General features: G+C 32.2%; 1 protein-coding gene across 4 annotated transcripts in view; it reads left to right on the forward strand.

Moving 5' to 3' along the window:
* Nucleotides 1-17279, forward strand: part of Su(dx) (WW domain containing E3 ubiquitin protein ligase suppressor of deltex) — a 43853-nt gene that overhangs the window by 9662 nt on the left and 16912 nt on the right. For all 4 annotated transcript variants that reach the window (XR_013882391.1, XR_013882392.1, XM_080171793.1 and 1 more), the window contains exons 14-19: nt 5239-5327; nt 5663-5790; nt 5988-6066; nt 6944-7008; nt 11233-11347; nt 12664-12764. Coding sequence is in view for 2 of the 4 variants with exons in the window: in XM_080171793.1 (XP_080027919.1) it covers nt 5239-5327; nt 5663-5790; nt 5988-6066; nt 6944-7008; nt 11233-11347; nt 12664-12764 (577 nt within the window). In the remaining 2 variants the exon portion in view is untranslated. The remainder of the gene's footprint in view (nt 1-5238; nt 5328-5662; nt 5791-5987; nt 6067-6943; nt 7009-11232; nt 11348-12663; nt 12765-17279) is intronic.

Raw genomic sequence — 17279 nt, forward strand, 5'->3', positions numbered from 1 at the left:
ACAGTCACTGGTTATTATCACAACTTAAAGACGGAAAAAAATTATAAAATACCAAGTTATTGAGTGGATGATCCGTGAATAAAAGATGTTCATTTTCAGTGCACTTCAAACTTTTCTTTCTTTCATCTTATTTACAGAGTTTCTCTCTGGCTGTGTGAGCGTCTTTACTGCTGCTCAAACAAAACTGTCAAAATTTTACTGGGAAGTAGGGTACATTAAAATTTAAATGACACTGGTACCCAAAGTTATTAATTTATAATAATGTTCAGAAAGAGAATATGCGATAAATCATAAAAAATAAATAGCATTGTCTTTTGAAGTATGAACGAGACAGACGGACCTATTAAGTTTTAAACTGGATGCCTATTGATACAGTGACTCATTATTACCAAAAAAATAATTTTCTCTCTTAAATAGCAACCGAGAAAATCAGATTTCCAGGCCAGCGTTTCGGACTGACTGATGTTGGGAGTCTGACGTACAGACACAGGACATTATAGAGTAGCTACGGAGTCTATCTAGATGTATTTGTAAGGAAAAATATTAAGAATTGATGATTTTTCTTAGACTTGAATGTCTTTTTGTTTGCTTTTGCCTCTGTTGTGGATCCAAATATGTATAATCTGAAATGAAGGTTGTCTTGCAGATTTGTATTAAGAAGATTGTCAGAGATAAAAACCTTATCAAATTAAATACCCCAATTTTGATAATTCATCAAAAAGATATATATGATTTGCCGCTTCCAAGCCATTATGATATATTAGTTAATAGTTATTTCTCGCATCATATTATATACGGCTTTCCTTCGGCACCTCGGGGCTAAAAAAACTGGTTTTAATCTTATGATTGTACATTTTCAGGGTGACCACTATGTACGTTATGTTCAATATGTTCATATTGAACACCACTTTTAGGTTTTTTGGTACGTTTTTGTTCATTATTGATTTTTGTGTACAATATGAACATTTCAGCATACGTTATTGTACGTTTTTCTGTAATGTATGATTAGTATTAGTAATCATTAATGTATTTGTATTTCATAAAAACTACAAAAAAAATTTCTTTGCGCTTCGCGCGCCATTTAACCAATTTATCCTGGGGTTTATGACGTCATAGTGAAGCTTCCATAAAATAATAAAACTTGACTCAATCAAGCATTTCAGTAAGTATAAAAACAAGGATGACAACATCCATAAAGGTGAAGCACATAAACGGTAGGACAAACGGACATTACCACTTGTATAGTGTCAGAACTATTGTTGCTTCGCTTATAATATTGTACTTTGTTTTCCCAGGAATCAGTAGGTATACAAAAAATCGGATCAATCGGAAAATTAGATCACATAAAAATTTGTTGTTAAAAAAGTAAAAAAATCAACATGTTTAAAATGGACGTACGGACATTTTGGAAATGATTATAGAGTTGCTACGCTTTCTAAATCGTACCTAACTACTACAGGAATCACCATGCAAAGTTTGAAATTGATAGGACAATTCTAACATGCTTAAATTAACGAAAAAAGCTATCGGTTACAGACGGACGGACCGACCCTAATTATAGAAAAGCTTTGCTTTTAAAAATTCCTCTAAACCAATTACAAACCTGATCAGGACATATGCGAAGTTAAACTTTAAAAGAGTATGATATTTGTTCATAAGTTAACAAGATAATTTTTAGTTGATATTTATGTTTTCTTGTAGTTATCTTAAGAATGAGATACTACTGTCTATGATACAAAGTAGAACGATGTCTGTCTATCTTTCTGTCTTTCTTAAGCTTAAGATCTCGGTAACCGCTAAACCAATTGGGTTCTACTCTTCAGGTAATATACCTACTGGTCCTATTGTGGTTTAAGGCAAAGAATCCCCCCTTTAAAAAAAAAACTTTACAATACCTCTTTTGGCGATGCCCCTAGAGGCTAGGGGCAAAGATGCTGGAATATTTAATCGTACTTAAATAAATTAATATAAACCTCATTATTAGTTGGTACTATTTACATGATTAAATTGGGGTAAATTTTTTTAGGGGAGGTGATTAAGGGGGGGTAGTTAACACCCAAAACAGATTTCAGAGGGTAGAAAAATTTCCGGCGCGCTTCGCGCGCAATTTAAAGATTTAATGTAATTTACATAAACTTTCAATTATGTCTTTCCATATTTTTACATGATATAGATTATGTAAATGAAAAATTTAAACAACTGTGATTTTTTTCAGATCAAAATTTAGAATATGATGTTGATATTTTAAAGTTAAAGGGTTTTTCCTTAATTTGAATCCAAAAGTTGATATAATGTATACTATCTATAAATACTAGCGGAAAGACATCGTTCTACTTTGTATTATAGATATACTAGCGGCTTCGCCCTAACCTAACCCTTTTCAGTTTTATAAAGAATTTTTTTTAGTGGGGGTATTTTTCATTTTTTTTAGGGGGGGGGGGGTGTCCCACCCCCCAAGAAAATAGCTCAAAACCATCCCAGGACCAGTAGGTATATTCCCTGAAGAGTAGAGCCCATCGGTTCAGTGGTTACTAAAATCTTAAGCTTCAGACAGACATCGTACTACTTTGTATCATAGATGTATATGTGTTTAATGGTACGTTATTTTTTCAAAAAAATGTACGTTATTGTGTTCATTGTAATTTTTTTGTAGTACGTTATTTTCAATATTAATATCAAAAAGGCGGTGGTCGCCCTGCATTTTTTATTTTCGTAGAAAGCTGGATATAAAACGATGCTAGACATAGTTTTTTCGAATGGATGAGAACCGGTTCCTATCCACCGGATTCGAATGAATACGAGAAATATCATTACTTGCCAAGCGTCTTTTTAGTAGAGTAGCTACTCTTTAAATCCGAATTGTTCATCTGTCATAAACAAGGTATTCCAAATTATTTTCTACACTATTGTATGTACTTATATATGAAAATACTAACAAAACTCAGAAGTAAAAAAAGTAACAACCATAATTGCATTTTTTTTTTTTTTTTTTTTGCCTATTTCCTATCCCTGTAATAAAGAAGATTGTACACTCCGATGCGTAAACTTTTAGAATAATGATATATATAAAGTTTATTAATAGAAAGAGAAAATTAGTATTTTATATTTATATTTAGAGCATTTTATATTGCGACAGAAATTTTTATTTATTACATGTATTATATATTGTCAAAAGCATTAAATAGATAACTTAAAATTTTCTGTTCTGCTAAATATGGACACTTTACCAAATATGATGAACAGAGGGGGGGGGGGGGGGCGTGGCGAAAGTGACACTTTTTGAAACCAAAACTAAAAGTCAACAAAGGAACTCAACTAAAAAAAGAGTTACAGGTCTGAGATTTTGCATGGCAGTTGCTTTATAGGGGTAAAATATGGAACTGTGAAGAAACGGCGGCGCAACCGCCGAAAACCGCCGTTTCCCGCCGAAATTTTTTTTGCCTTTTCTCGGCGGTTTTCGGCGGTTGCGACGCCGTTTCTTCACAGTTCCATATTGTACCCCTATAAAGCAACTGCCATGCAAAATGTCAGACCTGTAACTCTTTTTTTAGTAGAGTTCCTTTGACTTTTAGTTTTGGTTTCAAAAAGTGTCACTTTCGCCCCCCCCCCCCCCCCCCCCTTTAAATAATGATATGCTTGTAGGGAAGAAGTTTTTTCTTGTTTATGATAGCGCATTTTCTAAGATCATTTGTAGGGAACTAAAGGGATTAGACAATGGCCGCTAAATTTATTTATATCCCATTCCCCAATGATAATACTCAACATTACCCTTCTGTCAATTGCAATTAGTGGTTGAAACGTTTGGACTCTCAACTAAATGAACCAACCAATAAAAATTCTTCCAAGTTCCCAAGGTTTTTAAGCCAAGGAATAAGAAAACGTTAAAACTTTGGGGACTAGAGTAATATACAACTCAATGTCCCCTCCCTACCTGGATTATTTGACAAGAAGAGTTTTTTCCTTCATCCTTTTTAAACTTTTAAAACTTGACAACAACTTTTCTCCTAGCAAGTTTATTAATATTCTGTTTATACAATATTTACATACATTTTTAGTAACATTGATAATTATCCAGATAAAAAAAATTAATATAAGGATATCTTGGTTGAAATGTTAGTTGGAAAGACAGTAAGAAAGTAAAAATAAAGACAAATAAGAAATTTCTGTAACAAAGAGCATTATTTTTTCATATTTCTGTAAAGATAGGTGTAAGCTTACCGTCAAATGCTCTTATTAGGTCACGGTGTCCTTAATTATGACCAAACGCATTGTATAATTAAACGCATATTTAATAACAATTTGACCTAATAAGTGCATTTGACTGGAAGCTTGCACTTAATTTTCAGGAATTATGCAAAAAAAGACGCCCTTTTGAAAAAGTGATTTAACTTGCTGTTAAGATTTTCTTAGTTTTTCCTTAGGTAGGTATAGAAAACATATCGTATTCTTTCTAGATGAATGAAAATAAAGGCAATATACATAATAATATTAGAGTATTAAAGTATTCCTTAAGTAACCTTAACCACCAAAATAAAAGTCTTTATTTTCTAAAATTCTTAACTCTGTGGGGGATTTCTTATTTTCTCGGTACATTGTACATCCCCATTGATGATATACAAAATTAACCCTTCTGTTGATTAAAATTAATGGTTGAAAACTTAACTTAATCAACCAACAAATTAAAATTTAAAAAAAAGTCCCCAAAGTTGTTAAGTAAACGAATAAGAAAACTTCATTGTAAAGCTTTGGGGACTAGTGTAATAAACAGCCCAATGTCCACTCCCTCCCTGTGTTGTAATCATTATCTTTTGTTCTAAACTTGAGTTTTTACTAGGATTGGCAATCCGGAATCCGGATCCGGAATCCGCCCAATTTTTGGGCCAATTTTGGAATCCGAATCCGGATCCGGAATCCGTTTTTTAATAGCGGATTCCGGATTCTTAATTGGTATGCTAAAATTAGCATCTGGAGTTTTTTCTTTCAACTCTCGCTTTTAGAAGGCAAAGATTATCATCATTACAAATAAAAATTTTTAAAATCTGGTTCGATTCTCGGAAGTGAATTATAGAGAACACCAAGAACATTAATTTTTAGGTCATATGTAGCACTTAATTTTTGTAATTTTTTTAAACGCCTTTAAAAATACTGCTAGAATCCGGAATCCGTAATTTTTTAGAATCCGTAATCCGAATCCGGCCCAAAAATTCGACGGATTGCCATCACTAGTTTTTACTTTAGATTTACGGATGCTGGTGTGAGATACTTTGTTGACCACAACACTCGGACAACAACATTTGACGACCCTAGGCCAGGAGCTTCTAAACAAGGTAACATTTTGCTGTTGAAAAAATTATAGGTCTGAAAAGATAAGACAATGGACGATAAATTGATATACAACCCAGGTAAAAAAAAACTTTGGATTCCAGAATAGTTTACAACAATACAATGTCACCTTTACCCCTGAAGAATTTCTTAATTTGTAGGTATGTACTGCTGATTAACAAAAAGTTTGATTTTCTTTAAACAACAATTATGATAAAACTTCCGTTTTTAGGTACCAAGGGTGTCGATAATGTAACAACCCATTATGAGTGGTCAATGACCACTAATCATTTTTCATTTCTTTGTCCAATAGTATGCTTAAATTTTGTTTCTTTTATAGGTACCAAGGGTGTTTATGGTGTACCAGCCCAGTACGAGCGGTCATTCCGGTGGAAATTGAATCAGTTCCGATACCTCTGCCAGTCAAACGCCCTCCCTTCCCACAACAAACTTACTGTCTCAAGACAGGTAGAAATAAAAGTATATAAAAGGTTGTTTGAAAACGGTCAAAGGTGGGGGGTTAAACTCCGTACAACTACAAAAGCATCTCTGTTAATACGTCTTAAAATATTAAGATTAGAAGTTAGAACTATGTGTTGTTTCTTTGTAATTTTATTATATGGTAAAACCCTGTACACGCAACTCACATCTGTTTTTATTTTCAGACACTGTTTGAGGATTCTTTTCATCAGTTGATGCGACTACCCGCTTATGAACTTCGTAGACGATTGTATATTATTTTCAAGGAAACCAATTGTTATTATTTTGTACTTTATATCTTGTATAAAATACCAACATCATAAGGAGTGAAAAGACGATGGGTAATGGTGGATATGATAATAAACGAAATATCAGTCTTTTTCTATACTTCAAAAGAAAAATATATTTTCTCGTATTCATTCGAATCCGGCGGATAGGAACCGGTTCTCATCCATACAGGGGTGTATATTCTGCACAAGATTTATTTTTTTTCCCCGGCTAAAATTTTTTTTATTTTTTTCCCCCCTAGTTTTTTCTTACCAAGAAGGGGGGAAAATGGAAAAATAGTTTAAGAACTCTATATTTTATTTATTTTATCCCTCCTACCACACATTTTTTTAGTTTTTTTCACCAAGGAGGGGGAGGAAATGGAAAAAATGTTTTCAGTTTTCTTAATTTTTACATTTTTTTTCTCTCCAACCACTTATTTTTTATTTTTTTTCCCCCCCCCTGAGCCGGGGATCCCATGTAAAATATACACCCCTGCATCCATACGAAAAAACTATGTCTAGCATCGTATTATATCCAGCTTTCTACGAATATAAAAATGTACAGTCATAAGATTCAAAAGATTTATATCCGCGGAAAGCTGTTTATAATAAGATGCGAGAAATAACTATTCTAGTATTTCTTTAATTTCTTGCTGTTTTTATTAATTTTAATTTTAGAAGAAAACGTAAAAAATATTTCTCTGGAGAGGATGAAGGTATACCCCCCAAAAATAAAACCTTTTCCTGACCTATATGAAGTATCACTATAAAGGAGAATCATATAGGTCCAGCGGTTATCGAAATCCTGTGCTACCGACTTACAGACTTTCTGTTCATTTGCTGTTGAAATAACTTTTGGTTTTTGACCATGCAGGGTGAAGAAGGTTTAGATTATGGTGGTGTTTCTAGAGAATGGTTTTTCGCAGTTTCACATGAGGTAACTTTTGAAATAGTCAGTTGAATAAATGTATTAGTATAGATATTATATAACCAAGACAAATACCTGGACCAAATGTTGGTTACCTTTTTTACTTTTAACAAATTGCTTTATTCTCTTTCATAGCGACTTTGCAGTGTTAATATTTCTGACGCTATTGGCCGCTATAAAACTTTCAAAGACAAAATTAAAAGTCGGCACAGGGTCACGGGGTGAGGACATACAGTTCCTTCCCATTCCTCAATGTCCGTGGATACATAAATAAACAATTTTGTCAAACACTGGTTTGCTAATATTTTTGTTAAGCTTTCTGTATAAAACAGTGAAAGACACGGGTTTCCTTCAGATCCATTATGGCCTAAATCAAGAGTCTATTACCTAAAAGTTTTAGTTTAATGGTAAAAGAAGTAAATGGAAAAATTTTGGTAAGGTATTCAAACCAATTGCCATATCCTTTCCTCTTATAGATTGTGTTCAAATGTTTAAAGGCATTTACTATGAAGTTAATATACTTCCTAAATAAGCCTTTGAACATTTGCAGTATTCCCAAACACAAAATAAACAATAATAGAAATAATATTAAACATCATTCAACTCTAATAGTACTATAAACTAATACACAGCTTTAACTAAGGCCTTTCCTCAAAGTTAAATTAGATTTGCAAATTTCAAAATTTAGCCCTCTGTGCGTGTGGGTGTGTGTCTGTGTGTGTTAGAATGCAGTAAGGGAACTCTTTCTGTTCTGTTATATTTATGCATAGTATTAGTTTTCAGAGATAGTGGGACAGTTAAATTGGCATGAATTTGTTAGCTGTTATAATGTAATGGATTTATTATTTGGATTGTATACCTATAATTCAAATAAAAAAAACTTGTAGCAGGTTAATAACGATCTATCCTATTCCCTCCTCTCCTACTGGATGAACAAAATGACCAATAAATGACAGGGTAATAGCAAACTAAATTGACTACAATTTTTCCCCTGTTATAATATCCAAGTGTATTTCATATCCATTTATCATGTACAGGGATGAGATGTTATCATACGGTTTGGCAGGAGGGTTTATAGTTGAGCTCAATCTGCTTTTTAAGAATTCTAAAAGAAGATAAAGAAACCCAAAAACATTAGAGCGTAAAACCTTTTAATGAAAGTCCTAAATATGCTTAATTTACCTAATTTTATTTTCTCTTTATCCATGATTATTTGAAAATGAATAAGGCGTGATACAATGCTTTTTAGAGGATAGGGAAACTTTTATATTTGTTTTTTACAAAGTTAGTATCTATTTGCAATTTCCTTGTATCGATACTATAGGCAATTAGTATTTAAGGACTCTGTTTGTTAAGGCATAGGGAAAAGCAGAAAAATAGCCTAAAACCACCCCATTGCTCATAGTCATATGTAATTATATATATTAGCATACAACCACCTTGACACCTATATTAGGCTTACCTTAAATGAGAACTCAATCATAATTAGTAGTTACCATATCAAAAGCTAGAGAATAACAAAACAAAGGATATCTTAATAGCAAAATATTAATTTGGACCAAAGCAAGGATTCTAAGGGATAAGACAAAGGATGATAAATTGTTCTACATTGCATTAAAAAGAAAAGGGGGGGGGGGGGGAATGTGGTGACTCGTCACACGACATACCAGCAATTTTTTTTTTGGTGCCATATCCTTAGTTTTAGAGATAATTGGGTGAAATCTTTTTGGTTAATTAGTGACACAACCAAAAAGATTTCACCCAATTATCTCTAAAACTAAGGGAGTAGCACCCAAAATAAAATTGCTGGTATGTCTTGTGACGAGTCACCACATTCACCCCCCCTTTCCTCTCTGTATATTAAAACTATTGGTTGTAAAAGTTGGAACTATGCTAGCTTGAACCAACCAATCAAGATTGAATTCCAATTCAACAAATGTGTACTTTGGGTATTTGAATGATTAACAGTTCAATGTTATTTCGTCCCTGACTGAAAGCAATTTTAAATAGGTTTAGGTTAGCCAGAAGAGACAGACTGACAGATAGACTACCTTCTCATTGTATTAAATTTTAGGAATAACCATATTTGTCCCATACCACAGCCCTTGTCCTGGCGGGATTATGATTTATACATGTCAACTTTTGTTGTTGCACAAACACAAACTATGCTACTATACAGAAAGAGGGGACATTGGGCGGTTTATTACACTGGTCCCTTAAGTTTTATAATAATGTTTTCTTATTGGTTGGCTTAACAACTTTGGGGACTTTGAGTTTTGATTGGTTGGTTTTTTTTGTTAAGTGTCCAAGAGGTAATTTTGTATATCATCATTGGGGATGTACATCAATTTATTGGCCTTTGTCTTATCCCTTTAGATCATTGGCTACTATTTGCTTTTCTGTTTTGGAGCAGCAAACCTTCTATACTGTTATAGTCAGGGGGACATTGGGATGTAACCACGTTATATTATTTGTTGGCTCAAAAACTTTGTTTTTTTTTGTTAATTGGTTGTTTCCAAATTAATTGTTTCCAAACTTTTCAACCAATAATTGTTATGTACAGAAAGGTCATTTTTACATTTAGTAATTATACATTCATTAATTTTATGTGCTGAGTGGCAAAAATACATTATTGTGTGCGTGCGTGCGTGTGTGCGTGCGTGTGTGTGTGTGTGTGTGTGTGTATGTATGTATGTATGTAAGTATGCAGTTGTTGGTTTCTCTTTCATAGATTTGCATTGAGTAGGATAATTATATTATTGTATTTACAATTGTAAAGGTAATTCAAGGGAAAATAGAAAAGTTAAAAACTTAATTTCATAAAAAAATGGTGTGGTGGTCCTAACATTGAGTGAGAGAGAGTAGACTATAGGCTGTTTATTACACTAGCCCCCAAAGTTTAATAATAATGTTTTCTTATTCGTTCAGTTAACAACTTTAGGGACTTTTAATGGAATTTGATTGGTTGGTTTATTAAGTTGAGTGTCCAAATGTTTCAACCACAAATTTTAATCTACAGAAGGTGTAATTTTGTTTATTAACATTGGGGATGTACATCAATTTATTGGCCATTGTCTTATCCCTTAAGATCCTTGCCTAACATTACTTTGCCCAGTACTACATATATTTTACCTAACCTATCCTTACTCAATTTAATAATCAAACAATAAAAAAAATGCATAACCCTATGTCACATAATTGGTATTAGCTTGTTATTGATGCATTATTCGAAATCCTATTTTCTGTGATTTGATTTCTTGGTTTCCATATTTTCTACATACTTAATCTCTGAAAGGGAATATTGATCAAAGGAAACTAGTTGAACTTTACAAAAGGAATTTGTCCATAGGCCCACTATACTATTGAGCCGAGGCAAATTCTTATTCTTCAATGAATTGTAGAACCATTGGTTTAAGAAAGAAATAAAAAGTATTCAGATTTAGAAATAATAATCAAGTCGGGGAGATGATGAGTTTGAATCTCGTCTAAGGCCGTCTTTTCAAAACTTAAGACGCTAAAACCTGTAACTAGATATTACGTTATAGCACACAGATGTAAATGTAGAAAGAAATAAGAATGCATTGGCCCATAAAAGGCACAAATCATTAACATGCATGGTTTGGACTTCCAGACAAAGATAATAAAATCAAAGGGTTGTATGTCTCTAGGACGTTTGGCCGCGTGATCATGCACTTCATTAACAAGATTTGGTCCAGAGATACGCCAAAATACGCGTTTTACGTTCTATAGAGGTTATCTAGGTTAAAGCCTTGGCCCAAAACAGGTGCAACTCTTTACCATAGGTTCTAAATATAAAACGCAAAGGAAATCTTGAGCTGAGTTTAAATCTGAAGCCAAATTGTAAAAGCTTCAAAAACTTGTAAAATCACGGAATCTCTCTCATAGTTAGATTGAAACTCTTATTAATGTATTCTGTTAAATTAGTAGGATAATTCCAATTCAGGAGGAATATCGCTTCAGATGGAAAGATATTTTTTCATTATTTGAGGTGGACACTTATTCAAAGTCCATTTTTTTTTCTCTGAAGACTCCTAATTTTCTTAATTTTTGGTAACACAGCTACTTTATAATTCACTTTGTCCGCCTGCAAAGCTATTGGAGAAATGTGATTTTCTCAGTCGCTATTCTAGATAGACGGCTGACTTTTTTGTTTGTATAATTCCCTATATTAATGAGCAACTTATGGATGTTTTTATAAAATTATTTTTTTAGGTGTTAAACCCCATGTACTGTTTGTTTGAGTATGCCAACAAGAACAACTACAGCCTTCAGATAAATCCAGCCTCATATGTTAATCCAGATCACCTACACTATTTCAAATTTATAGGTAAATTATCCTTAATAAAATGTAGAACGATGTTTGTCCATTAAACCAATCGTAAGACCTATAAGGTTTCAGTTTTTCTAGAAATATATTATGGTTTTAGGCTCTTTTCCATTGGGTGAAATTAAAATTACTGTCAAATTGATTTATAACCCCCTATTCCTACGAAAGTTGCATGTTACTAAAGACAGATTTTAACACATTAAAAAAGAAGGGAAAGAAGAGTTATTTCTCGCATCGTATTACAAACAGCTTTCCGCGGATATAAACTGGTTTTAATCTTATGATTGTACGTTTTTATATTCGTAGAAAACTGCTTATAATACGATGCTAGACATAGTTTTTTTTTGTATAAATCAGAACCAGTTCTAATCCACTGGTTTCGAATGAATACGAGAAAGTGTTTGCCCATTGTCCTATCCAATATCGTTAAAAGAATTGTCTGGTTGTAATGAAACCTTATTAATCTATAATTAGCTCACATTAATTCATTTTAAAGTTTTTAAAACATCTTATTTTTATTCGTTCCGAGAACTAAGACTGTCTTTTTGGTAAACAGTTTATACTTGTTAATGGAAGTTTTATTTCCATTGAATAAAATCCTGGCCATTTATTATAATATGATGTGCATTATATGAGTTAATTTTTATTACAATTTTCTAATGTATGCTACAGGAATAGATACCCAAAAAGTACATTTTATATTTCACCAAAGTGATTGTTGTTAGAAGTGCATTTCAGAAAAATGATTTTAAGCAAAAGTTTCATGTATACCATCAAACATATTATAATTTTGTATTACAATAAATAACAAACTAAATAAGTCGTCATGCTGATTTTGTGAAAAAAAAGCCAGTTATATGAATTGCATATAAAACGGAATTGTTGTATTTCTTAGGAAAAGGCTTTCGTCGCTCGTTTGTACTAGAAGTTCCTTTTTAAGTTGGATAGTTTATTTTGTATGATTGATCCTCTAGGGTAATAAATCTATTATTAAAATTCACCAATACATAATATTAGTGATGGCAATCCGTCGAATTTTTTGGCCGGATTCTTAAAGAATCCGTCAAAAAAAGTGGCGGATTTCTTGCGGATTCCGGATTCTTATTTTTGGCAGATTCCGGATTCGGTTTCCGGATTCTAGCAATATTTTTAAAGGATTTTTAATTTTTTTTTAAATTAAGTGCTCCATATGTCCTAAAAATCAATGTTCTTGGTGTCCTCTATAATTTGGCCAAAAATTGGGCGGATTCCGGATCCGGATTGCCAACCCTACATAATATATACCTATATCCCTGAAATTCTGCAATTCTTTTCAGGACGTTTTATTGCGATGGCAATGTATCACGGAAAATTTATCTACAGTGGCTTTACTATGCCATTCTACAAGAGAATGTTAAATAGAAAACTTACAATGAAGGTAATTTAATTTTTTTAGGTTTTGTCAAAGAAGGATTAGCTCAAACTATCTTTGTATATACTTTTTAAACCAATCGTTCTATAAGTTAAAAAGATGCATTGCTCCGAACCACAGAATTCCTCAACAATCTTTTTACCAAACTTTACTTGCAGTATTTTGTATTGACAAAAGAAGTCTAAGAATATACAGTGCTTTCCCTCAAATTGCCTATCGAGTAACCAGGCCCCCCCCCCCCCCCATTCACATATTTTAAAATAAATTGAAAAAATGATGGATGAGGGGCTGGATGGAAAGTATTTTTTTCTATCCAGTATCCAATATAAAAGAACTTAATCTGACCTGAAAAACCAACAAACAAACAAAAACCATCTCCTTTTTTATTGTATCTCAAAATAAGGGGGGGGAGGGGTTGGGGTACTGTGCTCAACAAGGCACTTTGAGAGAAATTGCCAAATATTCGTAGGCATATTGAAACTAGATTCAGGAAACCATTATCAATGCACAAACAAAATGGTGTGCACACATTTCCACATCCGCATATACCTATCACATCGCCATTTGCACATTTTATATTTACTTAACAGATAGATGCTTTTTTAGAAACTTGAGGGAGGGGAACTCGTTCCTCCACTTTAGATTTTTAAAAAGACAAAGTTGAAAAATTCTTGGTCATTTTTCTTGCGAAATATAGTTATGAACCTTCACTGAATGGATATATGCTATGCGTAGAAATATTAACAGGGGAAAATTTGTCATCAATTTAACTGGCTAATATGGTCCTCATTTATTGGTCAGTTCGTTCATCCAGCTGAAGGGAAGGGCTCGTTATTTTAGCCGGCTGGGATTATCACTTTATTAGAGTACATGAAAATCTGGTGCAACATCCAATTGATTATAATTACTGTTACTCTTCTGTAATAGAAAATAAACCACAATACTAATAAAGGTAGTAAATCAAGTGTTAATAAAATGCGGTTCGGATAATTGTATAATATGTTAAATGTGCGGATATGAAGGCACAATGACACCTAAAAATATATTAAACCTGTCACTGTTTTCCTTATGTCTTATTGTAAGATTTTTCCAGGGAGGGGACATTGGGCTGTTTATTACACTTGTTCCCAAAGTTTTATGGTAAAATTTTTTTTTTGTTGGTTCAACAATTTTGGGGACTTTTTTTAAATTTTGAATGTTTGGTTCATAAAGTCGAGTGTCCAAACGTTTCAACCTCCCATTGTAATATACAGAAGTGTTAATATTATGTATCATCATTGGGATGTACATCAATTTCTTTAGATCTTTGGATTTTTGTCAGGGTTATAGAATAAACAAGGAGGCTAAATTTAAAGATATCATAATACTATTTACAATTAAAAAGAGAAAAAACGAACTAAAAACCAAAAGACCTACCTAGCGCATTTAGAACCATCCTAGAAAGTAAAAATTCATTATTGACAGTTATTGGAAAAACAAGGATCACATTGACAACATCCAAAATCTCTAAAATCAGACAGCAGGACAACATATATAATTTGTACACTTGTAGATTGTCAAAACTTAACATGCAGAATATAAATTTATACGTATAAACAAGTAGATTTTATGCAAAAATACGTGATACTGTTTTCGGGACTTGCTTACATTTTCAGGACTTTATTATAGAGATGATTCTTTCATAACATTGTAACTTGTCCTAGGAATCATATTTCCATAAAAAAACAGATTAAGATGACAATTATATATGAAAGATTGTTGTCAAATATTTTTAAAATCAACATGTTTTGAATGGACAAATGTTTTTTCTGTTAACGAATATAGAGCTTCTACGCTTTTTACAATCTAAACTGTTACAGAACTCATCAATCAAGTTTGAAATTTGATTAGACAATTCTAATATGCCTAAATCTGTTACGAACGTACGAACAGACCCTAATTATAGAAAGTTTAATTTATAAAAAACGTGAATTTAACTTTAATCTTTTACCAATATCCTGTGTATAAAAATATCCAAATAAAAAGATACAATATCATCATCTTACCTCTATTCTCCAACCCCATTTCTTTTTGAAATAATTTACGGGCAAAAAATTAACAAGTTAAATGTCCTTTTTAAAAGCGAATCTTTTTAAATTTCATTTCTGTTCAAATGTTCATAACGGAAAGCTGGAATTTTAGGATTGGCAGAATTATCCTATCGTTTTTAAACTTTGATTTGTAATTTCTTTTACGGTTAGGTATTATCATATTTCCTTCATATTTTGAATATTGATTAATTGGACGATTTGGCATAATGCCATAAGCGAAGTATCTATATTATTAAGTCTTTTAATGTAAGTATGTTCATTGATATTAAGTCTCCTGAATTTAGCTAATTTTTGTATAGATTAAAACGTAGGTTTTTTCTCTAAAAATATTGAATATTGTTAAAATTCATTTGTCTGGCCGACTGATTATGGATGTTATCATCCTTGTTTTGATTTAAATCCTAGATTTTTTAGAGTGTTTCCTAGTAGTAAAGTTTGAAATCTGTGATCCAATTTTGCACAAACATTTTCTTACATCCTAGTCAAAGATTTATGCACTGCATAGCTCAGAGTTGAAAGCTTCGGGTTTGTTTTGGGGGGAAACGGGGATGTGTAAATTGGTTCAAAGCAGTTCTTCCCAGCCGTGCAAAAGACTGGCATGCTGCTACTCAATTGTTGAAAATTGTGATGCGGCTGTGTGTCATGTTGAAAAAGTTACCCAGCTGCAAGTTTTTTGGTTGAGTTAATACAGGGTCAATTTTGTACATTACTTTAAATGTACGTATTTATTAAGATATTGTATTTATAGAGTGTATAGACGAAATTCGTCGAATGACCAAAAGTTATGGAATTTTAGGGCATCTAACGGCTGTTTCTTTAGCACCTAGGGTTGCTGCAAAATAACCTCGGACTATTTCGGAACCTATGTGGTGATTCCTTACAATTGTAAAGTTAATCAGTTCAGAGATTTGTACTGAACAGAATAAACGGAATGTCTGTAGGTAGATCATTAAGAATATTTTTTTTTAGCATTATTACCCATTCCTTTAATTGTTGGATTTGTTTAGTTTTGACTTGGTAATTCGTGTATGCTACCTTGTTTGTGGATTTGTATGTGTGTGTGTGTATGTGTTTGTGCGTGTGTGATTTCATTTTCAGATGTGGTTTTGTTTATATTCCTAATTATCTTTCTTAAGATGGATATTAGGAATATTAGCAGCTGAATACATACAGTAGAAACTCAAGGATATCATCAGTTTTATGGAAATTTTTAACAAACCTTTCGTTCAAATCTATTTAAAACATCGTTTTGAAAACTTCTTATGCCTTTGAAAATAAGTTATCTAGTTTCTTTCAAATAAATAAAAAAAATTTGATAGATCAAAAGGTTATTTTTGTTTTTTTAAAAGATTTTCAAATATACTTCATATACAAAAGAATGTACTCATAAATTCGTTGTATTTCTTCCAGGGATCTCAAGGGATAAGACTTTGGACGATGAATCGATGTATAATAATAAAATAATCATAACTAACCTAACTGTAGATAAAAACAAATTGGTTTGTAAACATCCAGTTTGATTTAACAAATCAAAATTAATAAAAGTACCCCAAGTTAAGCTTTTAATTCAACCAATGAGAGAACATGTTATTCAAAAATTTTTACCTTCCAATGTTCTCTCCCTCCCTGATATGTACAGATTATGTGCTTTTATACCAAGAAAGAGAAAATCAGTTCCATGATTTTTATTAAATTAACAGACAAAGTTACCTAATCTTGCTATTAACTAAATGAGTTAAGAAGTACATGTTATTTCTAATACGTCTTTATGGTTGTTGTCATCCTTGTACAAACTTTCGTTTGTCCCTTCATTTGATTCGTAATTTGTTTTTGTCAGGAATGGAGTGAACAATGTACCCAAAGTTTTATAACCACATCTTATTCATTGGTTCAAATACTTTGTTTTATTTTTGTTGAATTGTGATTGGTTAGTTTCAATCTTTAAGTGTATTTTAGTGTACATAAGGGGTAATTGTCTCAAACCTCATTGGGGATGTGCATCAATTTATTGATTATTGTCTTATCCCATAAAATACCTTGCATTTATGGATATTTTCACCCTTGTGCATATTTAGATTATAATTTAATCAACAGACAAAATTTACTTATCTTGGTAGTAAGAAGTTCAAGTTTAAGTTTACCCCAAAGTAACATGTAAAGAAAACATTTACTCATGTTTAAACTTTATACTATAGAACTTCATACTTTAACATTATAGAATGATTTAGCTTGGAATGTAAAGCGCCCTCAGTATAGAAGGTGTTGGGTTCGAGTCTGGCTTTTTCAAGATGGGTGACACTAATAGTATGGTGGATAAAAAAAAGTTCTAATTCATAATGACGCGCAGTGTAGTTGTGATTAAATGTATTAAAGGAAAAGGAATCTTAAGATATAGGGCAATAGATGGTAAATATATGTACATCCCCAACAA

Source organism: Acartia tonsa, chromosome 9, assembly GCF_053477335.1.
Source record: "Acartia tonsa isolate MP-2025a chromosome 9, ASM5347733v1, whole genome shotgun sequence".
In the NCBI taxonomy this organism is placed as follows: domain Eukaryota; kingdom Metazoa; phylum Arthropoda; class Copepoda; order Calanoida; family Acartiidae; genus Acartia; species Acartia tonsa.